Genomic DNA, 27,614 nt, shown 5'->3' with positions numbered 1-27,614 from the left:
ATTGCAGCAAAGGACAAACACAACTGGCCCTGCATCACAAAATGAGGCCTAATTAGACAATAACAATTAAGCCGTTCAAATTAGATACTAACTTGTTTGAACAAGATACCAAGGGTGCCAATAATTTTGGGTCTGACTGTAGGTTTTAAAACCAGTCAGTGCATCAACTGCCAAATAAATTCTTCCTAATTATAAGATATGTGACATGTTGACATATTGATATTGGTACTTCCTGATGCACAATGACGGACATAGATAATTCAAGTAGGAACTGTGAAAAACTCTCTTATTCCAACCATCTTAGCTGCTGAAGAAAGCCAAACTCATTCAGCAATATTTATAAAAATATATTTCACAAAGTAGGAAACAATACAGGGTATCTTAGATTACATTGCAGGGAGTAAATAATTAAACATACACATTTATAAGCGTTAAAGCACAGTAGAAAATATGATCTGCATGTAAGACTATTTCATATATATTATGAAGTCTACTGAGAACTGCCATATACTGTATCAGTACAAATTGACTATGCACGCAGCTGTAGTGCCATTTTAGATTCTCATGTGCAAGAGCTAACGTGCATAGACAAAACCTACCACCACTCAATGAAAGTTGAGGACATTATCAGTAACTCTATGTACATGTATTTTTTGTATAATATCATACAGTGTAGCACAATATGCAAGAGTCTGTATTTTATTTTTATGGGTTTTGTTACCCGTGGGTCCTAAATAAAATTGAGGGGTCGAAATATTCACATCAATTAAATTATCCCAGCTATTGTGCTTATATGGTTACTGGTAACTCTGTATACAGAATAATGATAAACAGTATACATTAAAGTTCCCTTTCCGTCCAATATTTTACTATACAGTAATTCGTGTTCTCTGTATACTATATTAACAGCAATATCCAAACAACAAGTTCAGCTGTGATGAAATAGCTTCAGTGGTGGAAAGAACAGTTGAGAAAAGGGATCATTCTAAACTCTCACTCACTTATAACCTGTAGCACAGAAACAAACGCAAATAAGAACAGATATATAAAACAAAAACAAATCATACAACGATAATGAGGAATCAACACGATCATTTTCAAAAAACATGTGAATACAATTGTATTTAATGCTTGCTTCTGTAAAAAGAAGGCCTCAAAGTTTCTACATTTCTCTTTTTTTGTCTTTCGCTTTAGTCTTTTATAGGCTAATAATATTTGCAAACCACACTTGGAGCGTGTAAATACAAATAGTTGTATAAAGCAAGCCGTCTGGCTCAGACAGTTTATAAATGTGGCCACCTGGTATCAAATGATATCTAAACTAATTAATTTTGAAGCCAATATTGTAGTGGTTCTCATTTCGCTTTTTCAAATCTTACATACATTCAACATTGTAATGTCGATCAAATATTGCTTTTTCTTTTAGTTTCCTATTTTATCTTTGATTAGCTGGGTGGTGGGTAGAGATCTGAGATGAGGGCCACTCAGTAGTGCCATTGTTCTGTGGTTGAATCTCCACGATGTCCAAAGAAGGCTGTAAGATCACACAATCCCTCTCTCTTCTTTCATCAGGCAACTACCAAGAATCCAGGTCTTTATGCTTCTGTCAGTCACAGCAAATGACAAATACCCAAAATACTGCTAGACACTCCACGACGGAATCTAAGTTACACTCCACAAGAATCATAGACCTCCTAATATAGACATTGTTAAGTTTGGCTCAACAATACAAAGCGCTTGATGTGATAGATGATGAACGTTATACTTCAATCTAAGAGTACGAAAGGTGGCCCCCTTTTTTAAACAGCTGTTTCTAAAAGCCGGCAAACCCTAGCATAATACACAAGTATGTGGACAAAATCAAAGGGTCTCTACAGATCAAAGGTCAAGTCTCCTTATCACTTTCACCCACTGAGTAGAGTTCCCCAAGTCTTCTGAAACGCGGACCCCACTCTCTGAGGTAGTCATAGTTCTGGTCTGAGTCTGAGGACGCAGTCTCGAGGGAGCTCAGAGACCCAGCAATGGAGCCCCGGCCCTCATAGCCATAGATCTGAATGGAGTCATAGGGAGGGGCCGTGGGATCGTTGTCCGCCTCATGGAGTCTGACATTGATGAACTCATCCACGTCCACACCGTTAGGGCCACTACTCTGCCTTGGCATGAACTGCAGGTCCGGCTTGATATCCTTGCGGGGCAGGTAGCCATTGATTCCATCAGGGTTCTGCAGTGTGGCAATGTCAAAGGCCTCAGTGTCTTCTTCTCCACCCCCCTCATCGTCATAGCGGATGATGTTCTCCCTCACATCTTCGTCATCTTTGATGATAAGTGGCTTGTTCTTGTGTCTTCTGAGCGTCACAAACAGCACCACTATAACTGCCGAACAAGAGGACATGTCAAAGTCATGTGCTCACAAAGACAATGTTTGTAGAAGTTTACCAGTGTTGCACGTCTGTATTTTTCAGATGTAATCAAATGGCATAAAGTATCAGTATTATCTTACCTAAAAGTAGTATTATGCAGGCCAGAATGGCAATCAAAGCTCCCATGCTGAGGCCAATGGGTAGGACATAGGCCTCCACGTTGCATGACTGGACTATTCCCTCCCTGCTGCATCCACATACCCGGATGGTCAACGTGTTAGTGCTGCTCATTGGAGGATTTCCATTGTCAGTCACAATTATGGGCAGGAAATACATCTCCTGTTTCTGGCGCCGGAAGGTGTCATGCTTGGCTAAAACACTGATGGAGTTGTCTGTGGGGAGAGAAAGCAGTTGTAAACAAAAAACATCTAGCAAATTAGCTTCCGTTGAGTAAGAGCATGTATTTTTGTAGTGACAAACCAAAATGTTTTGCAATCCAGTAACATTTTTTTTTTTTATGTAAAAATTTGGGCAATTCCAAATTGACGATAGAAAAACAGCATGTTGCATTGGCCTGCCATTTGTTTTGTGGTCTCACGTGTATACTCTGCTGATGGCTTTCAGTCACCTTCCTCCTCAGCATATTCTAATAGCAGAACTCTGTAAGCGATTGAATCCTATTCTGTCATACCCATATTAAGATGTGGAAATGAAGAGACGTGAGTGCGGCACTGACTTAGAAGATGGTACAAGGCAACTCCGAGAGGTGCCAGGGACTCTTTGATGACACTTCTGTGAGCTCTGTGTTCATTATCTAGCTAATAATATCCACTCACCCACATATTGTCAAACACTTTTATTCCTATAAGAGTCTACTCAAGTTGGTGTAACGGGAAAAAAAAAAAAGCAAAATGATTTCACGTGAAGTTTCACATTTGAAATCATGTGAAAACGTGCTTTTGGAACACATTTTTTTTTACACGTGATCACATGTCAGCACGTGTAGTTTCATATTATCACATGTAGCCTTTACATATTGCCGAATGTCATCACAATAACTTCACATGAGATCACGTGATCACATGAGAACGTGTTTTTGGGAACACTTCACGTGTTCACATGTGAAATTAATGTGCTTTTTCCACGAGGGCAGTTCAATTGTCTACCCTCTGTCTGAGCATGCGTGACAGAGAGACATGAAACATTAGCAATCAAGCCTGAAGGCCCACGTTGACTCCGATGCTTCCTACAGTCGTGTTGGCTGGATGTCCTTTGGGTGGTGGACCATTCTTGATACGCATGGGAAACTGTTGAGCATGAAAAACCCAGCAGCGTGACAATTCATTCAGTTGGACAACTGACTAGGTATTCCTCTTCCCCTTTCCCTTTCCTTTATTGACCCACTCAAACAGATGCATCTGGTACCCACTACCATACCCAGTTCAAAGACACTTCAATCTTTTGTCTTGCCCATTTGCCCTCTGAATAGCACACATACACAATCCATGTCTCAATTGTCTCTAGACTTTAAAAAATCCTTCTCCTCCCCTTCATCTACAATGATTGAAGTGGATTTAACAGGTGACCTCAATAAGGGATCTTAGCTTTCACCTGTTTTATACAATCGGTGTATGTCTCTGTTGGTAGAGCATGGCACTTGCAACGGCAGGATTGTGGGTTTGATTCCCACGGGAGACCACTACTGTAAGTTGCTTTGGTTAAGAGCGCCTGGTAAAATGCTGGTTCCTATCGTGTCAATCTTAAGTGCACAGCGGTTTCCCATTTATCACATTAGATACCTGAACATTTCTCTGAGGTATTGGGTTAAAGCCTGAACAGCTTGTGTGCAGTAGGATATCCTTTCTGGCTGACCCTGGCCCTGGCTAACCCTATCCTCTCCACAGTACATATCCTCTCCACAGCACATTCACTGCAATTAGAGTCACCGTCACAAACAAACCAGCACAAAGGGTCAAAGTTCAAAGGGTCTGCTACTCTTCACTGGAGTGGCTTTGCCTGCTCTGTGCAGGTGGAAATAGTCATACAAGTGCTGTGCCTATATTTCTCATGTAGAATACTGACACTTCACAACAGCTAGATGTAGACATTTTTTAAATATATTTGTATTTATTTATTTATATTGTATGTATTCATTTTATTGAATATCCGAAACATACTATATACTTGCAGTGAAGCCGCTCAACAACTACATGATACCAGTCATCCAACAGACTCCCATTGAGAGCGACACACAGAAGCAATGCCCTGCTCAAGGGCACGTTGACAGATCTCCCACCAGGCCAAAAAAACGTGAACCCGAACCCTCCAAGACCCCCCCCCCCCCCCCACAGTTCCCCAATAGCTGTCCCTCAACCATTCGAGACCCCTCCCACAGTCCCCCCCCAAGAAGAAAAATAATAAATACAAAATTTAATTAATTCCATTCCCCACCCCTTAGAACCCCCCCAATGCTCCAAAAACCAAGAGAACGAGGTAAAGAGAAAAAAGAAAAAGACAAAAGAAAACAGCAAACAATGCAAAAAAATCATAACAGCAATGCCAACTGTATATGTTTGTGTGCATGTCTGGCACTATTACATGTGTTCTTGTATGTGTTTATTTGAATGAGAGTGTGTGTATATGCATGTGTACAAACACCTGCATGGCATCAGCCTCAGACAAACCGGCATTAGCCGTAAAAACACTGCCCCTCAATGTAATTCAAACTGACTTTTTATTATGTTTTTTAAAACTTTTTTTATTTTTTTTTATTATCTTTGACCATCCTTCTATCTCCCGCACAGCAACTTCACTCCCACTTGTCTCCAATTCCACATCCCAACCCTCAGCTTCCCTCAGCCCATCTATCTCTGCTGGCCACCCACTTCGTGTTTCTACTCAACACATACCATTCAACAATGCTGTGATGTTTAACGTACAATTTCAATCTATCTAATCGAACAGAATCCACAGATTGCGAGTTGAAGATAAATACTTTTCCCTTTTCAAACATCTTTCCCATAAATACAGGTATTTTATCAACCGGCACATTTGAGTTCAGCCATAATATTTGTTGTAATATTTGTTCTATCTTTTCAGGGGGATGAATTTGAAATTGTAGCCAGCTCTGTAATGCTTGTTTGAGAAAGAGAGATACTTTGGAAAAAAAGTATCATTTTCAATTAATCGAAAATGAGACATGGCAATCTGCACAAAGGCAAAAAGGCAATTTTTAAACAATGGATGAGATTTTCTTAGTAATCTACTTGAGAACCATTTAGGGTTTAAGTAAAACTTTTGAATGTAGACATTTACAAGAAGAGTGATTTCTTACACTATCAAATGTTTGCTGAGAAAATGTGATTAAAATGTAAGAACCTGTTTATTGTTATGGATAAGTATATATGTTTATTAGTTGTAGCAGTTGAATTAATAGCATAATGATATCTACATTTGAAAATGTTGCTTCAATGTTGCCTGTGATTTCTCTAGATTTTCTCTAGATTCAGCAACTTTTCCTATTTGTCTCTTAATACACCTGTTTCCATGGTGGCAGGTTTCCATTTAGATAAAGAGGCTGGTGCATTTAATGTCCTTATTCTATATTTTCCTTTTACTAACAACTAGACACAGCAGTTCCTCTTGCCTGCAGCCTTCGCATCAAAACAGTTGGACAGAACCAGATGAAGATTCTTCGCCCCAAGCTCTTTGAAAACATTACGCAACAACTTCAGGATGAGCGTGGGCTCTTCAGTGAGAGTAATGGAAAAGAGAGCGGGGGGGGGACGGGGGACGAAGGATGGACAGAAAGCCTGCTAAACCAATCACAGTATTTAGCAAACAAATGTAGTGCCATCTGCCTTGCAGCAACAGCTCAAGAAGTCACCCTACAATGGGCTGCAAGACTACCCGCAGACGATTTGTATTCAACTAATTTACTTCCTTTCAAAATGCACTAGGGAGTAAAGAATAGCTGATGACCAGGCTATTGCGCATCTGCTAACCACTGGGTCCGGTAATCCAACTAGATTTCATCTTCAATTGGACTAATATGCTGCAGGATATAAGACATTTTTTGTCATTCTAAGTCACATGTTCTGTCCTTACCTCCGTTGTTTTTTATCGTGAAATTAGGATTGTTTAACATCTCTGGGATGAGGCGGTATTCAAAGTAGTGTCCCTGTATTGGGTCATCCTTGTCGACAGCACTGACTGTCTGTATCACCTGTGGAAACACAGACAGAAAGAGAGGAGCCCAATACCATTAGAGAGATAGGTCATCCATTACTTTTTTTTGCCATCACAAAAAGCCTGACCGTGACATTGGCTAAGAGAAAATGAAAAATATCCTCCATTCATTCCAGGAATTTGAGATTGTTATCAATGTGGTGCTGTCTCACCTGGCACACTTTTGGTTTCTGGGTTCATCTATTTACCTGCCATCATAGTTATTATCAAGCTGTATGTCTGTGATTGATTAGAAATGAGAATTCAGCTATCTCGGTCATTGTTTTTTTTTTTTATTATTGTTGTCTGAATGAATAGGATTGATGTGAAGGGGAATGCAAAGCACTTGTCCAGAATTTTGGCCAGAGATCCATTGTGCCATCTGGAGGAGGACATGAAAGACAACTCTGAATTATGATTCACTCTGATCAATTCTGACTGCTCTCATTTTCCCTCCGTCTCTATGTGCTGTGTCAGGGGAGGAGAGTGTCTCAGAGAAAAGCCACACTCCTGCCTCTGTACTTTCCCAGTGAAATAAATAGGCTATAATTCACCATGGCTGATCATTACGGAGGAGATGCAGGGGGAGACGACAATGGCAGCCTTGATGAATGCCCCCTACCTGGCCAGGTTTGCCATTTTCACAGAGGAAAGCCTCGTATTCCGTTGCAAACTCTGGGGCGTTGTCATTTATGTCCAGCACTCGGATGGCCACGGTAGCCCGTGATATCTGGCTGTGGTTCCCTGATAAACAAAAACCCAACAACAGACAATGAATACAATGACATTGGATACTATATACAGCGGGAAATTAAATCCCAGGTAAATTCCGTGACCCAGATTTTTTTTCTCCTTCTGTTATTTAAAAAAATCCCCTTGGCTGATAGAAAGGCAGATGAGAAGCCACATCAATCTGAGTTTTAGCTAATATCAAGAATGCAAAACAGAAGTGGTGAGAGAGAAGAAAAAAAACACATTCAAAGTGCTTTTGAAATCCCCTGAACACGCTCATGTTTCATGCATGAGGGTTAAAAAAAATGCATATTAATGAATCAACGGCAGCAGAAGTCTAAAAAGATAATAAAGGGCAATTTAATTAGATTTGATTTTTATTGGGATTATTCATCGCCCATAATTGACAGTCCCTTTTGAGATAAATGATTGTGTTTAATAAGTGTTGCAACCACTAACTTGTAGCTAATAATTTGGTCCATGGAGCAATTGATGTCGTTCTGGCAGTTGACATCTTTCCTCTTTTTGCATGTTTGTGAGACCATACACATAGCTAACATTCAAAACAATGATGTGCATGATGCATGTTGTCACATAGAAAACAGAAAAACAGAAAGAGTGGTTTTGAGATATAACACTGCAGCAAATGGAGGATTTTACACTTAAGAATGCTTCAGGACAAAATGCCCAGAGGTGAGCATAAGAGAGGAGAGAAAGAGTGGGAAACAGTGAGAAACTAAAATAGACAGTTTGCTAGAAGGTGATAGATGGACAGAGTGGGGAAAAAGAGAAGTGTCCACGTTTTCCTTGTGCTCTGTTAAAGTGACTTTCACTCCACCGCAGCAAGAATTGCAATCTGATTAGTCAGATGTCAACTGGTGCAAGCAGTAGAACGCGACACCGTTTGGGTGGCAAATGGCAATGGAATTGGACTTGGAACACATTTCTTCCTCTTCACGCCAGAGAGGATTCCTGCTTGGCTCCAATCCACCAAGAATAGTAAACAGACATATTTATTTTGGTCAATTTCGATTAAGTGCGTTCATTGATGCTGCTGTCTTGAGTCACAGTCACTTTAGCATAAGTCATGAAAGGCACAGTGAAATGTCTAACACCAGACATGACAAAAACTAGCATGAATATCAACAGAGACGCATTGCATTTACAATAACATGCCATGAATGTATACTCTATAGCATAACTTTGATATAAAAAAACTGGGATATTTTTGTATTGCTGTGACAATTAGTGTTTCCCTTTGATTAAGAAAGGCGAGGGGGAGCAAGTTACAAGTATTTTACATTTCTCATTTAAGGTGTGCACTACATTTTATAACAACATACAGTCCCCCTGAAACAATCTGTTATGCAAATAAAGTTTTACATATGGTTTGAGTTGTTTGTCGTTCTACCTCGAAGATGTTGTATAGTCAGTCAGTTTCCTGGATCACAGATGTTCCTGTATCTGTAATGGATGCTGGCTTTGGTGCAAACAATGTTGGCGTTTGTGTTTACAACTGTTAATTTGATACTTCTTAATGTACTCGCACTTCCACAAATTGACTACTGAGCTGTATCACACTCTATGGTCATTAACATGAGATAGGTTACAAGTGCAGGACTATTTTATAGAGGACTAAGACGGCCGGTCACTCCTTTGTTGGAGGCAAGAATGAAGTTGTTCAAACTGGGTTCGTAAACAGATCTGAATGTTCACAAGCAGCTGTCGTCCCCCCCCCCCCTGAGTTGACACTCGTCCTTCATCATTGCATTGATATGAAGAGGATATTGCATTTCGTTAATTATGTAGTAGACCACAAACAGTATAACAATTTCTATTGGAAATGTTACTTACGGATTTCAGTGGCTGTTACTGTGATGTTGTGCCACATATCTGTCTCTCGGTCCAGTGGTTTGGCCAACGTGATCTTCCCATCGTCTACGTTAACATTGAACTGCCTCTCCAGATCGGTGTGGCGATCAATAAAGTACCTACACAAATAGAGAGAATCATCAGAAGTTCTACATGCAGCACACAGCTAACCGTTCTCGACAATGCCTTGGGTGCACTGACTAATGGAGACGTATCCATCAAGAGGTTCCTGTGGATGAATGTAAGTGAAAAGCAGTAGGAAGTCAATAATTATAATCGAAGAATGAATTACAGGTCTCAGATTAGCAGGAGAGGACATTCAAGCTGCAATACGGTTTAGGAGGTTCTTTAAAAACTAAAGTGGACGTGAGTCCGGTTTAGTCTCCCAACAGTGGCTCCTTAATGTCCCCCTCCATACAAATATGTCATTAGTGACACTAACATCCTCCTTAACATTATCTCCTTTCCTTGTGACTTTACCTTGACCTCGTTTGAAAAACTTCACAGGGGTCATACTAAGGAGGGGTGGGAAAGTCACAAGATAGACGGGGTACAATGTAATGTTGAGTTTAAATTCAAATCCAAATCAACCATCCTCGTTCACGCTGATGTCCCTGTTCTGTGGATTGAAGCAAGACAGAAGAGCATTTCAAGGGCAGCAACCTTATATATAATTCAACAACCTCACCAGTAGCAACAACATGATGACACATTGACCATTAAAAAGCCTCTTAAAGGTAATATTTATGTGCATTTCCAAAATCATTGTGACTGTAGAACTGGCTTTGTCACAGTGCATTGTGTGGTGCCAATCCCTCAAACGCTTTCAGAAAGGACACACGTGCACACTTGGCATGTGAAAAACATGTTATTGGCATGGAAACTGTGTTATTTTTCATGTTTATTTGAATGCATACATTCAATATTTTTAAGGTATTCATTGCCACACTTGGCATGTGAAAAACATGCCATCAACAACTGTGAATTGCCCTAAATTAAGGCTGCCAATTAGAAACATCAAAGTCACCAAGAGCAACAAGGCCTTTAAGGTATATCATATGCATGTGAATGCATACATTCAATAGTTGAATGCTCTCAATGCCACACAGAACATACATGGTTATTCCTTTAAACTAAATGCCCCTCCCTCTAAACATAGCCTCGTTCAAAGCAAAATCCAAGTCAAAAGTTTAGCCAATGCCTTGCTTTTTCACTAATCCAATTCCCCAATGGTCTTTGCAATCCTCCTCCTCCACCCACCCTCCCAACCCCATCTCCCTTCACACATGACCTTGGGTCTCATCCTATTTCACTGTGGAACTGCTCATCTCTATCAGCACAGACCTGTTGACAGACATGCATTTCTGCATGAGAAAAATGGGAGAGAAAAAAAGACAACAATGACAAAATAATAATGAAAACAAAGAGCTTACAGGAAATGAAATAAATAAGCCATTGCCCTAGATTCCAACTGTGGGAGACGTATTGAGCCATGACATTTCAATTTTTTTGGGATGAAATGGTGTAAATCCTCAGACGGCAGGCAGGAGGTCCAGGAGGACTCCTCCACAGACGCAGAGCACTTTCAAGACAGGCAGACAGTCCAAACCACCTGGGAGAATTCTCCAGGAGACGGAGTGGATTCCAGTCAGGCTTTGACAGCTTCACGTGGAGGGAGACCGACCCTGAAATGTTCTGCCACGTGTCAATCAAACTGACAATGTGATGTGAAAAGAATTAAAGCAAACACAATTATCAGATGTTCCATGCAAGAGATGGGTGCTGACTGTCAAAGGTGTGAGGATGTGTTTGGGAGCGGATCATTGGATGTGAATAATTCAAAGGACGACATAAAATAGCACCTCATACTTTCCACTCCTTCAATACCTGACTCCAATTACATTGGGCAGCTCTCCACCAAAAAACATATTTCTTGTTCAATCATATGACATTTATAACTTTTACACACTGTGTTAATATTATTTTTGGTTTGAACACTACATTTACTAAGCTGTCATCTGGGTCACAAAAAGGGGATGTTAGAAGTGATAGCTATAATTAGTGTTGGCTATAAGCCATAAAGCCAGTAATATGAGTGTGAGACAGAGAACAAATGCATTCATGACATTTCTGTCTTATATAAGGTCAGTAATTCTATTGGGAGGATCACAGATGTAGAACTAATTTCTCTGTCCTCCGCATGCTAACCAGCTCTTTTGTAAGGACACATTTATTCCCGTTTTCCCTGAACATGTCCTGAACCGGTTTTCTACAAGAAAGCCTACTTGACATTACATTTGACATTCATTTTTCATAATCTCTTTTACATGACTCCTCGTATTAACAGTTGCAACATGTCAGCTGTCAAGGTAAGTAAATGATGTAGCGGGGCCTGAAGAAAGGCAGACAAGCTTACACAGTCACCTGACAGACCTGGCTTTCATTACCCATAACCTTTTGTAGTCCTATGATCCTCTTCTAAACCCTCACCGGGTTCAGTGTTGTGTGCATGTCCCACTCAACTCCGTCAATGCACAAATGTTTCTCTACATGGTATTTTGGGCAACTTCCTAGGTTAGCCATAACGTATTATTAAAAGGCATCATCAATACCTGGTACTGGAATGATACCCTTGATTGGCTCTTACTCTAGCCTTCAAAGCTATGGTGTAATGCCCAAAGTCTTGAGCATAATGATCATTCAAGATTAAAATCATATTCACAGAGTATGGGAGGACGCTGAAGGAATTGTGTTGCATTTTGTGAAGTCCACCTGAAACCTTGGTTGAATGCATAAAGAATAGCTTGAGGGTTGAGGTCTAAGTGAGGAACCAGCCCTAAGCCTTTGAGTCATCCTGGTCAGACTGAGAGACAGTGAGTCATTTTGGTGTGAGGGTGTTTACTCACAACCTGGACTTAGCGGTAGACATAACATAGTAAATATAAATCTCCCTCCATTCAGTATGCTTTGTTACATTTCACAAGGTATGTATACATTTGTAGATGTCCATCATCCATTTCATATGATAGAGTCCAAATTACAATTTGTATGATATGTTACAAATTATAATTTGAACAATATTAAGAATTTGCAATACGTTATGATATGTTACCAATTCTAATGTGTTGTTGCTAACGCTTGCTACAGTAGGTGGTTAGGTTGTTTTAACACGAACGTTAGCTTGGAGGATAATGTTATCTTGGCTAGGGGTTGGGGTTAAGATTAGGGTTAAGGTTAGGAATTAAGTTAATGGGTTAAGGTTATGATCAGGGGAAGGGTTAGCTAACATGCTAGAATTTGCAAAGTAGCTAAAAAAGTAGTAAGTAGTTGCAAAGTTGCTAATTAGTAAAAATGCTAAAGTTATCCGTGATGAGATTCAAACACACTAGACATGTGTGTTTACCTGGTTACATCTAGTCTTTCAGATAAAGCTAACAATGTTCAGCCTATAACCTCTGTGATGGTCACAACATTGCTTATTATCACTCCATAGAGATGCACTCAATCCAAAAGCATTGTATGTCAAGGATAAATGTCTGGGCATAAAAACAGTATGAGACTTCGTGAGGTCTTTGAGAGACTACATACAGTTCTATGATGATGCATCATTACATATTCAAAATCACACACAAATAATATAAATAGATACCAAATTGTCAGAAATTATTATATTATTATAAGAAACTCAAGGAGATAAAATTGAAGACATTAAAGAATAGAAGTTACATTTTATAAAAGTAATACAATAAACTAAACTGTCAATGGCAATATTGTATGTCATGTCATGTGTGGTGAAAAGCAATTGACATACAGGTACATATACATATACATATATCTGACACATTGTGAAAACATACAGGGAACATGTCTTGACTTAAAGAAACAGTGTAGTTTCCACACTGAGAGGTCGAAATAACATAGAAATTGTGAAAATGATGAAAATGCCCTTTTAGTGTAACAGCTCTTGAAGAAATAAAAAAAGGTCTACAATTGTACCGGTCAAAAGTTTTAGAACACCTACTCTTTCAATGGTTTTTATTTATTTTTTTACTATTTTCTACATTGTAAAATGCTAGTAAAGAATTCAACTATGAAATAGCACATATGGAATCACGTAGTAACTAAAAAAGTGTTAAACAAATCAAAATATATTTTATATTTGAGATTCTTCAATTAGCCAACCTTTGCCTTGATGACAGCTTTGGACACTCTTGGCATTCTGTCAACCAGCTTCATGAGGTAGTCACAATGCATTTCAATTAACACGTGTGCCTTTTTAAAAGTTAATTTGTGGAATCTCTTTCCTTCTTAATGCGTTTGAGACAATCAGCTGTGTTGTTACAAGGTAGGAGGTATACAGAAGAAAACCCTATTTGGTAAAATACCATATTATGGCAAGAACAGCTCAAATAAGCAAAGAGAAATAGCAGTCCATCATTACTTTAAGACATGCAGGTCAGTTAATATGGAAAATTTCAAGAACTTTGAAAGTTTCTTCAAATGCAGTCGCAAAAACCATCAAGCACTATGATGAAACTGGCTCTCAGGAGGACCGTCACAGGAATGGAATACACAGAGTTACCTCTGCTGCAGAGGAAAAGTTCATTAGAGTTACCAGCCTCAGAAATTGCAGCCCAAATAAATGCTTCACAGAGTTAAAATAACAGACACATCTCAACATCAACTGTTCAGATGAGACTGCGTGAATCAGGCCTTCATGGTCGAATTGCAAAAGGACACCGATAAGAAGAAGAGACTTGCTTGGGCCAAGAAACATGAGCAATGGACATTAGACCGATGGAAATTTGTCCTATGGTCTGGAGTCCAAATGTGAGATGTTTGGTTCCAACCTCTGTGTCTTTGTGAGATGCAGAGTAGGTGAACGGATGATCTCTGCATGTGTGGTTCCCACCATGAAGCATGGAGGAGGAGGTGTGATGGTGTGGGGGTGCTTTGCTTATGACACTGTCAGTGATTTATTTAGATTTCATGGCACACATCTGGTTCAAGTTTAGTAAGACTATAATTTTTTTCAACAGGACAATGACCCAACACATCTCCAGGCTGTGTAGGGGCTATTTTACTATGAAGGAGAGTGATGGAGTGCTGCATCAGATGAACTGGCCTCTACAATCCCCCGACCTCAACCAAATTGAGATGGTTAGGGATGAGTTGGACCGCAGAGTGCAGGTAAAAAACAAGTGCTCAATATATGTGGGAACTGTTGGAAAAGCATCTCAGGTGAAGCTGGATGAGAGAATGCCAAGAGTGTGCAAAGCTGTCATCAAGGCAAAGGGTGGCTATTTGAAGAATCTCAAATATAAAATAGATTTTTATTTTTTGGGTTACTACATGATTCCATATGTGTTATTTCATAGTTTTGATGTCTTCACTATTATTCTACAATGTAGAAAATAGTCAAAATATAGAAAAACCCTTGAATGAGTAGGTGTTCTAAAACTTTTGACCGGTTGTATATATATATCTCAATTTAATCCATTTTAAATTCAGGTCGTAACACAAGAAAATGTGGAAAAAGTCAAGGGGTGTCAATAGTTTCTAAAGGTGCTGTAGCCACAATTGGCTTAAAAAGTCAAACGTAACACAATATCTGCCTATTTATTTCCATCAATATTGACCCTGTATATCTGTTAGACATAATGATATCTGTCTTTTGGGTAGACAGAAAGAGTTTCCCTAAAACATTCTCAAGGAAATGTTAGAAAGTAAACTTAAGAATTATATAATGACTACTTGTATCAATCATGTGTCATGACATAATGCACCAGCAAAAACATCATTAGACCAGCACATTCCTCTCCTCTAAAGGGGTATTACATTCAAAAAGTATCTTCTGATGTAAATTAAGCATTGACATGGACTCACAACATCCAATTTCATTGTTTATCTATGAATAATTGTAATATTTAGAGTGAAAAACTGAGAGAAAAAAATCCCAAACCAGGTCAATTAGAAGCGAGAAAATGGATTTTGAGAGTACCAAGAGTGCCTATTTGAAAGCTAGGAAAAATGTATGAGTAGCTTGCGACATGTTTCATAATTTAAAAGTAGCTCTCATGCTTGAAAATGTTGAAGGCCCCTCGTCTAGACGATCCTATCTGCCAATCAGGGCTGTGTGTGTACAGTACCTATATTAACATGTGTGTCAACACCACACGATCAGACTGAGAATTTTAATGACGGCTCATGGAAACAAATAATAACAAATATTTGGGGAATTATTTTCATGAAATAAACACACATAGTGATTTATTAGAAATTAAATAAAAAGACTGCATGGGGGCATTAAAAGTACAGTGCATTCAAATCACATTTTATTTGTCACATGTGCCAAATCCAACAGTGAAATGCTTACTTACTTAACCAACAATGCAGTTTTAAGAAAATACCCCCCAAAAAGTGAGATTCCATCTTGCAGCAATTTATCAGTATTGAGAAACAACACAAGATGGCATGAACATCTCAAGCTGTGTAAGAGCCATTCCCTTCCTTCCCCTAAACAGAATGGCTTTACTGTTGAATGCCTTCCTTGACATTGGCAGACATGAGAAGCAATGTGACATTAACCACTTACGTGCTGGAATATAATTCATTTTTATCCGGCTCCAAACTCTTACAGCCTCTAAGTAGGTTCCGTAAAGCTTCCTTTAACTCTGATTGCTTGAAAGCTTTCGGACAGCCTTACATACACTGGCATAATATCCTTCAGCCTCAATTCACTTATCGAAATCTGTAGTCTTATCCACAAAATAGTAAACACATGAAGTGCTCTTTCATTTAAAACAGAAAACAAGGAATCAGAAATATACTTTCAATGAGAAAGTCCCGAGTGAAAAAACAACCTAATACATCATTACACTGAAAAATATGATTCCCAAATGCCAGTCTGACATATCAATATAGTACAATGGAGTACCGTTTATGACAATTATTTTGGCCACTTGGATAGACATGTTCACATAAAAATGAAATAGGGCAGTGCTTATCACACATAGATCAACAGCATAATATATAGCACATGTCAATAAATATGCACAGCACAGCACAGTGATAATGAAAAACGTAGTGAAAGTGCAACATAAAAGAGCATTGGGGTCACAGAAGAAGAACTAAAGAGACACCCAAACATGAGATCAGGTTACGTTATCTTGGTATGCCTATTTTTATATTTTTTATATGAAGATTGGAACCAGGTTGAACTCCCCTGCTTTGGCAATAGCCAAATAATGATTACCAGCTTGCACTCTGTTCACCATGAAATTACACAACCTGTTGAGTGTTGTCCGGGGGACGCGGCAAGTCACTGGAGAATTAATGAAATGCCGGGGTGGATGGAGAGAAATTGCCTGTATAACCTATACAAGGTGCCCTTGTGGTATTTCCAAGAATAAGTCACACAACTGAAACGCAGCAGGCAAAGTCATCACGAAGAGAAGTCTCCCTGTGCTGTGCTTTCAAGTTTACTACACTGTGGTCCTAAGGAAACCAGGGCAGCCGTCGGCTCACATTTCACCTCCAAAAGGAACATGCACAGAGCAAGTGGCAAGACTATGTTTTGAAATACATATGATTCCATGGCGCAGTCCTTATATGGGTGTGAAAACAATAAGGTAAACAAGTGTTTGGTGAAATGAGGTTGTGAATAACATCTTGTTTCTTACCTGACCAGACTGCCAGTGACATCAGGATCGCGGGCTGTGACCGTTCCTACAACCGTGTTGATGGGGGCATTCTCGTCCACCTGCAGGACAAATGTGGGCTTGGAGAAGACAGGGGGTTCATCTGAATCTTCCACTGCAATCTTCACCGTGGCTGTATCTTTGAAGGGGGCGCCGCTGTTGGGATCAAATCGAATGTTGGCCGCCTCCACCTTCAGTGTATATGACTTTTTAGTCTCGAAGTTCAGGGGCTGTACAAAATGACAGAAACACATGCCTTTCACTGATGTCCAAAAAGCAACAGGGGAAAATGCAGCTGATGTCTGAAGCATTTCTGAGTTGAAATTCAAAAGAGTGATCTCTGATCCTATCAAAACATGTAGGGAAATAAAACAAGCACAGGGTGGAACAACATTTGTAATTATTAGCAACAACCACAATCTCACCTCAAGTAATCTATGTGTTGGCAATTTGTTTTGTGACATCTGCTCTAGGATAGAATACGGCTGTAAATAAAGTTAATCTAATCTGATATCACACCGATCTGGTTCAAATGTGTTAGGCAATAATGAAAATAATGTTATTTGTAAGTTTGTGCTACCTGAAAATATAATTTTGTGGACATGTATTACCATGACGATAACACTGGTATAAGATTATTGCCACAATCATTTGAAGGATAGCAATTATTGAGGCATTATCATCACTTGAATAGAAGTGGATGTGTCGTCAGGAATTCTAACACAACAATGCAATTTCCTAGGGAGAATTGCATACCTACTGTATGTGTACTTCAGTGAGAAGAAACATACCCCTTAAATAACAGTTGGTCTCATTCCTATTTCACAAGGACATTGAGAAACAGTCCAGTACTTTTTTACACATCCTCATCATTGAATATTTGCAACATGTAAAATCATCGCAATAAGTCTCTGGCGTCCTAGACACAATTGTATTTTGAATCACCTCTGGCCTCTCTTATAATACTAGAGTAATGGGACCAAGTCACTTCCACACTCCAAAACCAGGATTCATAGGGAAATCAAAACTGGGCCTTGCCGCTTGAGGGGATTTGAGTTGGCTTTGGGAATGAGAAGGGTTCACAGAGGGATCAAAAAATGTATTCCAGCTTTTCACACAAAAAAATTAAAGAATCCAGTGGTCCCCTAGGCTGGGTTAGGCCAGTGTTGGGGCAGTGCCGACAGCAGGCCCAGCTGTGAGAGAAAAGCAGCTGGGGACGGGGACTGACAGGGGGCTTTGAAGTCCACACGTCTGGCATCAGGGCACCCGTATGGAGAGGGCCCTGCAGCCCAGTCTTCCGCGGTCTGAGAAGCTATTTGGACCATTTTCATTATTAACCGCTCTTCCTCTCTCTCTTCTCTCCCCACCTTCTTCTCCTCCTCCTCTATGCCGAGAGGAGTGAACAGCTGGACCAAGAGCAAACATTGGTTTCAATGGATTCCAGCCTAATACCAAGTATAAAGGAGCCCAGGGCTAGAAGTGGACAGGGGTCAATTGTCAGAATTACACCACAGACAAAGGATGGAATACCACAATAGTTACAGTAACTAATTCAGCACTATTTCCTGATTGTTTTCATATTTGATTTACAACAACAATTAACAAGTCAGACTCCTTACTGCATTGCAGTTATAATTGTACTTTTACATTGTAATGCATAATTGACCAAATCTTATAACAAAGAATTATGTATTTTTTCCCCTCTTAACATTGTATGATTGTTTCAACAAGCGACTCTACCTGGACAGTTTTACCTCAGAATATAACTTTGACAATAGTATTCATATTCTCATCCTCTCAAATAATCCTCAATGACATCTGACCTCTCCACTGAGTCAGCCATATTTGAATTGGCCCTCTATGCCACTCTGCCATTACTCATTGTTTTGGGGGAGTTCAATTCATGCAGCACTTGACTCTCTGTAATCCGGAGAGCAGCACTTTGGTTTTCATATTGATGGAACATATGCTTAGTGAAAGTGTTGGACCGGCTTGTGTTGCTACAGTATGTGCATATGAAGATGGGACAGCTTTTTCACTCCATTTTCCCCATGCTTGTCCCTTGCTGACATCCCCACCTCCGAGCCCTCCTGTGCCATGCTTCAAATTCAAAGTCTCAGCATAGGATCTGTATGTATACATATAGGCCATTTTGAGACATCAAAGTTCAGGGCTGGCTGGTGGAGGAAGCAGAACTTCCCACTAACATTCCCTGATAGGCCTGAGGGTGGGAAGATAAAAAGCTTAAACTCAAAACAACAAAGCCACTTCTTAGTTTGTGCTTCTGCAGTCGTGTTTAGATCAATATTTTGTAACCTTGCCGCAAAGAACCTTTAATAATTTGCACTTGGTATTTGACAGTAGTTTACAAAACTATTTTTGTTGTTGGAAGTGTCGTGGTGCTATTTGCTCCATTTCATCCTTTGTTCTTCCTCATCGGCTAAGAAAAACTCCACGAGCTGGTGCAACAGGGCTCTGAAACCAAGGAAATGTTGTTCAGAGTACGGAACGGAAGCAGAAATACCAGTTCTGCTCAAGTAATCTGAACTTCACCATCTGGAGATGTGGAGGTGAGAAGAGAGTAGGCAGTTGATTTCCTGTTTTTCACATGCAATCTCATCCCTCATGCTATTAGCAATGCAGGCAACAGATTCCAAGCCAAGTATACCGGAATAAAGTGATGAGGCAGAGCCACAGCACTGCTGTCGCTGTGAAATACTAGAGGGAAGTATGTCAGAGGTCTTATTGATCATGTCTAGTTTGTTCTCAAGCTGTCTATTTTGTTTAGTAGAGTATAATCTATTCCAGGCAGATCATCAGAAAAAATATGATTTCATTTCATCCAATAGGAAGTCACAGTGGATGTCCTAACGTAACGTCATTTAGCATCCAAATGCAGTGACATACAATCATGTTTGAATGATCTATTGCTCTAACTCCAGACATTAAACAAACCATGAGTCAAGACTTGAGCACACATCCATCAGTCATGCATACACTTGAATACTTCAGGCCTGAAGTAGCTTCTTATTCTATCATCGCAGTTCCACGGAAAAACGGTGACACTCCATATGGTTGTGTAATAGTAAATATTTAGATTGCTGGAGGCAAACATGCCATATTAATTGTTTTCCCTTTTGTACATTTAACCATCTACTGAATCAACAGTGTTCATTTTAGTAGTTGTTTTTGATTTAGTCTTACAGGTCAATTCAATGCATTAAGATGGAGGAATTCAGATGATGGTGTCTTTGTTTGCGCACTATCCACAGACTACGGCGTGTGACATGGTTCAATGTGCCTAGAAATCAGCGCAATCACATTTTTTTATTTCTTAAAATTGCCACAGTCTTGGAGCTAGAATTGGGATCATGTATACTGTGCTAATGCTAACACAAAAAAAATGTAACAGAGTGCACTGTACAATATGGCAAACCTAGCAAATGAGGCGTTTGTGGTAAGTACAGTACATGGGGGGCCGCCATCTTTCTGCATCTTCGCCATTGAAAATGCTTTGCAGTATATATGTAGTACAACAGCATTTTCCCCCCATGGTCAATCTAAATTAAACCAGTCTAGATATACAGGTCTGACCTGTAGCCTGTATGAACGACCTTCCACCTTTGATACCCCATCTTGCAACCAACTATTTGGTCCTTGTTTAAGTTGAAGCTGTTAAGGATATCAAGAGGTTGTTGGTGGAACCCTAGGACAGAGCAGTTTGCGTCAGGTCCTTACCTTCTTTAGCCGAAGGATCCCCTCTTGAGTCTGGGCATCTGTAGTGATCTCGAAGACATCCCTCTCATCACCGTCAATGATGTTGTACGTTGATTTGGCGTTCTCTCCAATGTCCCTATCATTTGCCTTTACCTTGCCACCAGGTTGACCAATGGCAAGGTCCTCTGGGATCACAAACTCGTACAGACCTGAAGAATAGGACGTCATGATTATTTCTAACAGTAGATGTTGTACCCTTATCTATGCATCTATATAACTAGTACAATTCTGATTATTTTGGAAATTCATTAAAAAACATTAGGCAGCAAAACAACAACAAATACATTCAGATTTACCAATGATGGGTTCTAACTATAGTATATGGAGAGAGAATTGGACATTTGGTTTACTTTTTGAGAACTTCGGAGGGTTATCGTTGACATCTGTTAGTGTGACAGTAACTGTTGTTGTCCCTGACAACCCTCCCATATGACCACCCATGTCTTTTGCTTGAATGACGACCAGGTACTCCTCTCGCATCTCTCGATCCATCCCATGTAAAGCAATTTTAATGATTGCTGAAAGCAAAAGAATTAACACCAAATGTATTGTTATTGCAAAAAATCCGCATACACATAAATAAAAAGAATGGGGTATACAAAGGCATTCATAATGCTTGACAGGATCGCTTCATTGCACCTTTAAGAGTGTTGTAGTATCCTTCACAACAACCTTTCTTAAACAGAGGTGGAATTTCTGACAGAACACCTGGAGAGAGGCTCTAATCCTGTGGATGGCATTGCAAATCAATGTCTTTGTTTGCTGGAGTGTCTGCAAGTAATTTGTGTTCTGATTGAATGGGAATTATGCCATCCAGGTGCGTCATGCACCCCGAAAGTCTGAGGGGACACCTAGTACGTGGCTGGGGGGTAGAGAATTTAGCATATCTCAAACACCTGAAACTATTTTCTCCTGCAATCTAGAACCATAATTAATATGCTTAATTTTATGTCAAAAATATGTTTATTTTTCTGCATATCTAAGCATACCTCTTGAGCTGTCTGTACCATCTTGACTGGTGGTTCTTTAAAAAAAAGAATCTAACTATGATTCTCTGCATCTCTGCTAAAATCTGGGTAAAAGATTGAAAGAAATGTGTCTTATTCAGTGCATTTAGTATTTTGCTAGCTTTTCTAAAGTCTACCAACCTTACCAGCAGGCATGCCAGCTAAGATAGTTAGACAAGCTAGCTGCTCTAACTTGATTGTGTAAGAACCGAAGCTGATGAGGAGAAGCAGGTACAGAGAGTTGAACATTTAATTTAGCACAGACATGGAACATGACAGGAACAGCGTCAGAACCAGGTATACAAAGACAAACAAACATTAATGCAGAAGCAGGGAACAGAGCTGGGGAACAGACAGATATAGGGGAGGTAATAACATGGGTGATTGAGTCCAGGTGAGTGTAATGAATCGCTGATGCACGTGACGAGGGAAGCAGGTGTGTGTAATGATGGTGGCAGAAGTGCCTAATGCTGGGCAGCCTGGCGCCCTCGAGCCACAGGGACATTGCTAAGTAGGTAGTATTATTACAGAGAAGAATAAATACACAGTTCCAGTCAAAAGTTCGGACACACCTGCTCATTCAAGGTTTTTTCTTTATGTTGACTATTTTCTACATTGTAGAATAATAATAAAGACATCAAAACTTTGAAATAACACATATGGAATCATATAGAAACCAAAAGAGTCTTAATAAACAAATCAATTTTTTAAAATTGATTTTAGATTTCTTCGAAGTAGCCACCCTTTGCCTTGATGACAGCTTTAAACACTCTTGGCATTCTCTCAGCCAAATCAAATCAAAATTATGTATTTGTCACATGCGCCGAATACAACAAGTGTAGACCTTACCTTGAAATGCTTACTTGCAAGCCCTTAAACAACAGTGCAGCTCAAGAAGAGTTAAGAAAATATTTACCAAATAAGCTAAAGTAAAACATTATAAAAGTAACACAATAAAATAACAATAACGAGGCTATATACAGGGGGTACCGTTACCGAGTCAATATGCGGGGGCACAGGTTAGTCGAGGTAATTTGTACATGTAGGTAGGGGTGAAGTGACCACGCATAGATAATAAAAAAGCGATCAGCAGCAGTGTACAAAACAAATGGGGGGCCAATGTAAATAGTCCAGTGGCCATTTGATGAATTGTTCAGCAGTCTTATTGCTTGGGGGTAGAAGCTGTTAAGGAGCCATTTTGGTCCTTAGACTTGGTGCTCCGGTACCGCTTGTCGTGTGGTAGCAGAGAAAACAGTCTATGACTTGGGTGACTGGAGCCTCTGACAATTTTTTGGGCTTTCCTCTGACACCGCCTATTATATAGGTCCTTGGATGGCAGGAAGCTTGGCCCCAGTGATGTCCTGGGCCATACGCACCAACCTCTGTAGCGCCTTACGGTCAGATGCAGAGCAGCTGCCATACCAGGCGATGATGTAACTGGTCAGGATGCTCTCAATGGTGCAGCTGTAGAACTTTTTGAGGATCTGGGGGCCCATGCCAAATTTGTTCAGTCTCCTATGTGGGAAAAGGCGTTGTCGTGCCCTCTTCACAACTTTCTTGGTGTGTTTGACCAATGACAGTTTGTTGGTTATATGGACACCAAGGAACTTGAAACTCTCGACCTGCTCCATGACCACCCCGTCGATGTTAATGTGGGCCTGTTCGTCCCTCCTTTTCCTTTAGTTCACGATCAGCTCCTTTGTCTTGCTTACATTGAGGTTGTTGTCCTGGCATCACACTGCTAAGTCTCTGACCTCCTCCCTACAGGTTGTCTCATCGATGTCGGTAATCAGACCTACCACTGTTGTGTTGTCAGAAAACTTAATGATGGTGTTGGAGTTGTGTTTGGCCAGACAGTTGTGGGTGAACAGGGCGTACAGGACAGGACTATATACACACCCCTGATGGGCCCCAGTGTTGAGGATCAGTATGGCAGACGTGTTGTTGCCTACCCTTACCACCTGAGGAGGCCCGTCAGGAAGTCCAGGATCCAGTTGCAGAGGGAAGTGTTTAGTCCCAGGGTCCTTAGCTTAGTGATGAGCTTTGTGGGCACTGTGGTGTTGAACACTGAGCTGTATTCAATTAACAGCATTCTCAAATAGATGTTCCTTTTGTCCAGGTGGGAAAGAGCAGTGTGGAGTGCGATTGACATTGCGTCATCTGTGGATCTGTTGGACCGGTATGCGAATTGGAGTGGATCTAGGGTATCCGGGAGGATGCCATTGATGTGAGCCATGACCAGCCTTTCAAAGCACTTCATTGCTACTGACGTGAGTGCTACGGAGCGGTAATCATTTAGGAAGGTTGCCTTCGCTTCCTTGGGCACAGCGACTATGGTGGTCTGCTTGAAACAAGCAGGTATTACGGTCAGGTAGAGGTTGAAAATGTCAGTGAAGACACTTGCCAGTTGGTCCGCGCATGCTTTGAGTACACGTCCTGGTAATCAGTCTGCCCCCGCAGCTTTGTGAATGTTGACCTGCTCACTTTGGCTACCGAGAGCGTTATCACACAGTCGTCCAGAACAACTGGTGCTCTCATGCATGTTTCAGTGTTGCTTGCCTGAAAGCGAGCATAAAATGCATTTAGCTCGTCTGGTAGGCTTGCGTCACTGCGAAGCTTGTGTCTGGGTTCCGCTTGTAGTCCGTAATAGTTTTCAAGCCCTGCCACATCAGACGAGCGTCAGAGCCGGTGTAGCAGGATTCAATCTTTATCCTGTATTGATGCTTTGCTTGTTTGTTGCTTCGTCTGTACGACGTCGTCAATGCACTTATTGATGAAGCCAATGACTGAGGTAGTATACTCCTCAATGCCATTGGATGAATCACAGAACATATTCCAGTATGTGCTAGCAAAACAGTCCTGGCGCGTAGCAGCCGCGCCATCTGACCACTTCCGTATTGAGCGAGTCACTGGTACTTCCTGCTTTAGTTTTTGCTTGTAAGCAGGAATCAGAAGGATAGAATTATGGTCAGATTTTCCAAATGGAGGGCGGGGGAGAGCTTGGTATGCATCTCTGTGTGCTTTTCCAACAGTCTCAAAGGAGTTCACACATATAATGAGCACTTGTTGGCTGCTTTCCTTCACTCTGCTTTCCAACTCATCCCAAACCATCTCAATTGGGTCGAGGTCAGGGGATTGTGGAGGCCAGGTCATCTGATGCAGCACTCCATCAATCTCCTTCTTGGTAAAATAGCCTATACTCAGCCTTGATGTGTTTTTTGGGTCGTTGTCCTGTTGAGAAACAAATGATAGTCCCACTAAGCACAAACCAGATGGGATGGCATATCACTACAGAATGCTGTGGTAGCCATGCTGGTTAATAAGTGTGCCTTGAATTGTAAATTAAATATAGACTGTGACACCAGCAAAGCAACCCCACACCATCATACCTCCTCCATGCTTCACGGTGGGAACCACACATGCGGAGGTCATCCGTTCACCTACTCTGCGTCTCACAAAGACACAGTGTTTGGAACTAAAAATCTTGCATTTGGACTCCTTAGACCAAAGTACAAATTTCCATCAAATGTCCAATGCTCGTGTTTCTTGGCCCAAGCAAGTCTCTTCTTATTACAGGTGTCCTTACAGTGCCTTGCGAAAGTATTCGGCCCCCTTGAACTTTGCGACCTTTTGCCACATTTCAGGCTTCAAACATGAAGATATAAAACTGTATTTTTTTGTGAAGAATCAACAACAAGTGGGACACAATCATGAAGTGGAACGACATTTATTGGATATTTCAAACTTTTTTAACAAATCAAAAACTGAAAAATTGGCCGTGCCAAATTATTCAGCCCCTTTACTTTCAGTGCAGCAAACTCTCTCCAGAAGTTCAGTGAGGATCTCTGAATGATCCAATGTTGACCTAAATGACTAATGATGATAAATACAATCCACCTGTGTGTAATCAAGTCTCCGTATAAATGCACCTGCACTGTGATAGTCTCAGAGGTCCGTTAAAAGTGCAGAGAGCATCATGAAGAACAAGGAACACACCAGGCAGGTCCGATATACTGTTGTGAAGAAGTTTAAAGCCGGATTTGGATACAAAAAGATTTCCCAAGCTTTAAACATCCCAAGGAGCACTGTGCAAGCGATAATATTGAAATGGAAGGAGTATCAGACCACTGCAAATCTACCAAGACCTGGCCGTCCCTCTAAACTTTCAGCTCATACAAGGAGAAGACTGATCAGAGATGCAGCCAAGAGGCCCATGATCACTCTGGATGAACTGCAGAGATCTACAGCTGAGGTGGGAGACTCTGTCCATAGGACAACAATCATTCGTATATTGCACAAATCTGGCCTTTATGGAAGAGTGGCAAGAAGAAAGCCATTTCTTAAAGATATCCATAAAAAGTGCCGTTTAAAGTTTGCCACAAGCCACCTGGGAGACACACCAAACATGTGGAAGAAGGTGCTCTGGTCAGATGAAACCAAAATTGAACTTTTTGGCAACAATGCAAAACGTTATGTTTGGCATAAAAGCAACACAGCTCATCACCCTGAACACACCATCCCCACTGTCAAACATGGTGGTGGCAGCATCATGGTTTGGGCCTGCTTTTCTTCAGCAGGGACAGGGAAGATGGTTAAAATTGATGGGAAGATGGATGGAGCCAAATACAGGACCATTCTGGAAGAAAACCTGATGGAGTCTGCAAAAGACCTGAGACTGGGACGGAGATTTGTCTTCCAACAAGACAATGATCCAAAACATAAAGCAAAATCTACAATGGAATGGTTCAAAAATAAACATATCCAGGTGTTAGAATGGCCAAGTCAAAGTCCAGACCTGAATCCAATTGAGAATCTGTGGAAAGAACTGAAAACTGCTGTTCACAAATGCTCTCCATCCAACCTCACTGAGCTCGAGCTGTTTTGCAAGGAGGAATGAGAAAAAATGTCAGTCTCTCGATGTGCAAAACTGATAGAGACATACCCCAAGCGACTTACAGCTGTAATCGCAGCAAAAGGTGGCGCTACAAAGTATTAACTTAAGGGGGCTGAATAATTTTGCACGCCCAATTTTTCAGTTTTTGATTTGTTAAAAAAGTTTGAAATATCCAATAAATGTCGTTCCACTTCATGATTGTGTCCCACTTGTTGTTGATTCTTCACAACAAAATACAGTTTTATATCTTTATGTTTGAAGCCTGAAATGTGGCAAAAGGTCGCAAAGTTCAAGGGGGCCGAATACTTTCGCAAGGCACTGTAAGTAGTGTTTTTTGCAGCAATTTGACCATGAAGGCCCGATTCACACAGTCTCCACAGTTGATGTTGAGATGTGTCTGTTACTTGAACACTGTGAAACATTTATTTGGGCTGCAATATGAGGTGCTGTTAACTCTAATGAACTTATCCTCTGCAGCAGAGGCAATTCTTGGTCTTCCTTTCCTGTGGCAGTCCTCATGAGAGCCAGTTTCATCATAGCACTTGATGGTTTACGAGACAGAACTAAAACGGTAAATGTTCTTGAAATTTTCCGTATTGACTGACCTTCATGTCTTAAAGTAAAGATGGACTGTTGTTTCTCTTTGCTTATTTTAGCTGTTCTTGCCATAATATGGACTTGGTCTTTTACCAAATAGGGCTATCTTCTGTTTACCGCCCCTACCTTGTCACAACACAACTGATTGGCTCAAACACATTAAGAAGGAAATAAATTCCACAAATTAACTTTTAACAAGGCACACCTGTTAATTGAAATGCTTTCCAGGTGACCATCTCATGAAGCTGGTTGAGAGAATGCCAAGAGAGTGCAAAGCTGTCATCAATGCAAAGAAACAGTGGCTTCGTTCAAGAATCTCAAATACAAAATATATTTTGATTTGTGTAACACTGTTTTGGTTACTACATGATTGCATATGTGTTGTTTCATAGTTTGATGTCTTCACTATTATTCTACAAATAGTACAAATAAAGAAAAACCCTGGATT

At 40.5% G+C, this 27,614-nt stretch overlaps 1 protein-coding gene across 2 annotated transcripts in view; it reads right to left on the bottom strand.

Moving 5' to 3' along the window:
• Window positions 1-442: 442 nt before the first annotated feature.
• LOC139384720 (cadherin-8-like) overlaps window positions 443-27,614 on the bottom strand; it is a 91,477-nt gene continuing 64,305 nt past the window's right edge. For both annotated transcript variants that reach the window (XM_071129561.1, XM_071129562.1), the window contains 8 exons: window positions 21,019-21,186; window positions 20,630-20,817; window positions 16,874-17,121; window positions 9,174-9,310; window positions 7,210-7,331; window positions 6,468-6,585; window positions 2,501-2,752; window positions 443-2,373 (listed from right to left, as the gene is read on the bottom strand). In XM_071129561.1, the coding sequence (XP_070985662.1) occupies window positions 1,886-2,373; window positions 2,501-2,752; window positions 6,468-6,585; window positions 7,210-7,331; window positions 9,174-9,310; window positions 16,874-17,121; window positions 20,630-20,817; window positions 21,019-21,186 (1,721 nt within the window). In that variant the 3' untranslated portion in view covers window positions 443-1,885. The remainder of the gene's footprint in view (window positions 2,374-2,500; window positions 2,753-6,467; window positions 6,586-7,209; window positions 7,332-9,173; window positions 9,311-16,873; window positions 17,122-20,629; window positions 20,818-21,018; window positions 21,187-27,614) is intronic.

This window comes from Oncorhynchus clarkii, chromosome 26 (assembly GCF_045791955.1).
Source record: "Oncorhynchus clarkii lewisi isolate Uvic-CL-2024 chromosome 26, UVic_Ocla_1.0, whole genome shotgun sequence".
NCBI lineage: Eukaryota > Metazoa > Chordata > Actinopteri > Salmoniformes > Salmonidae > Oncorhynchus > Oncorhynchus clarkii.
Note: the sequence above shows the minus strand (reverse complement) of the source record. Positions and strands in the feature narration are given on the sequence as shown.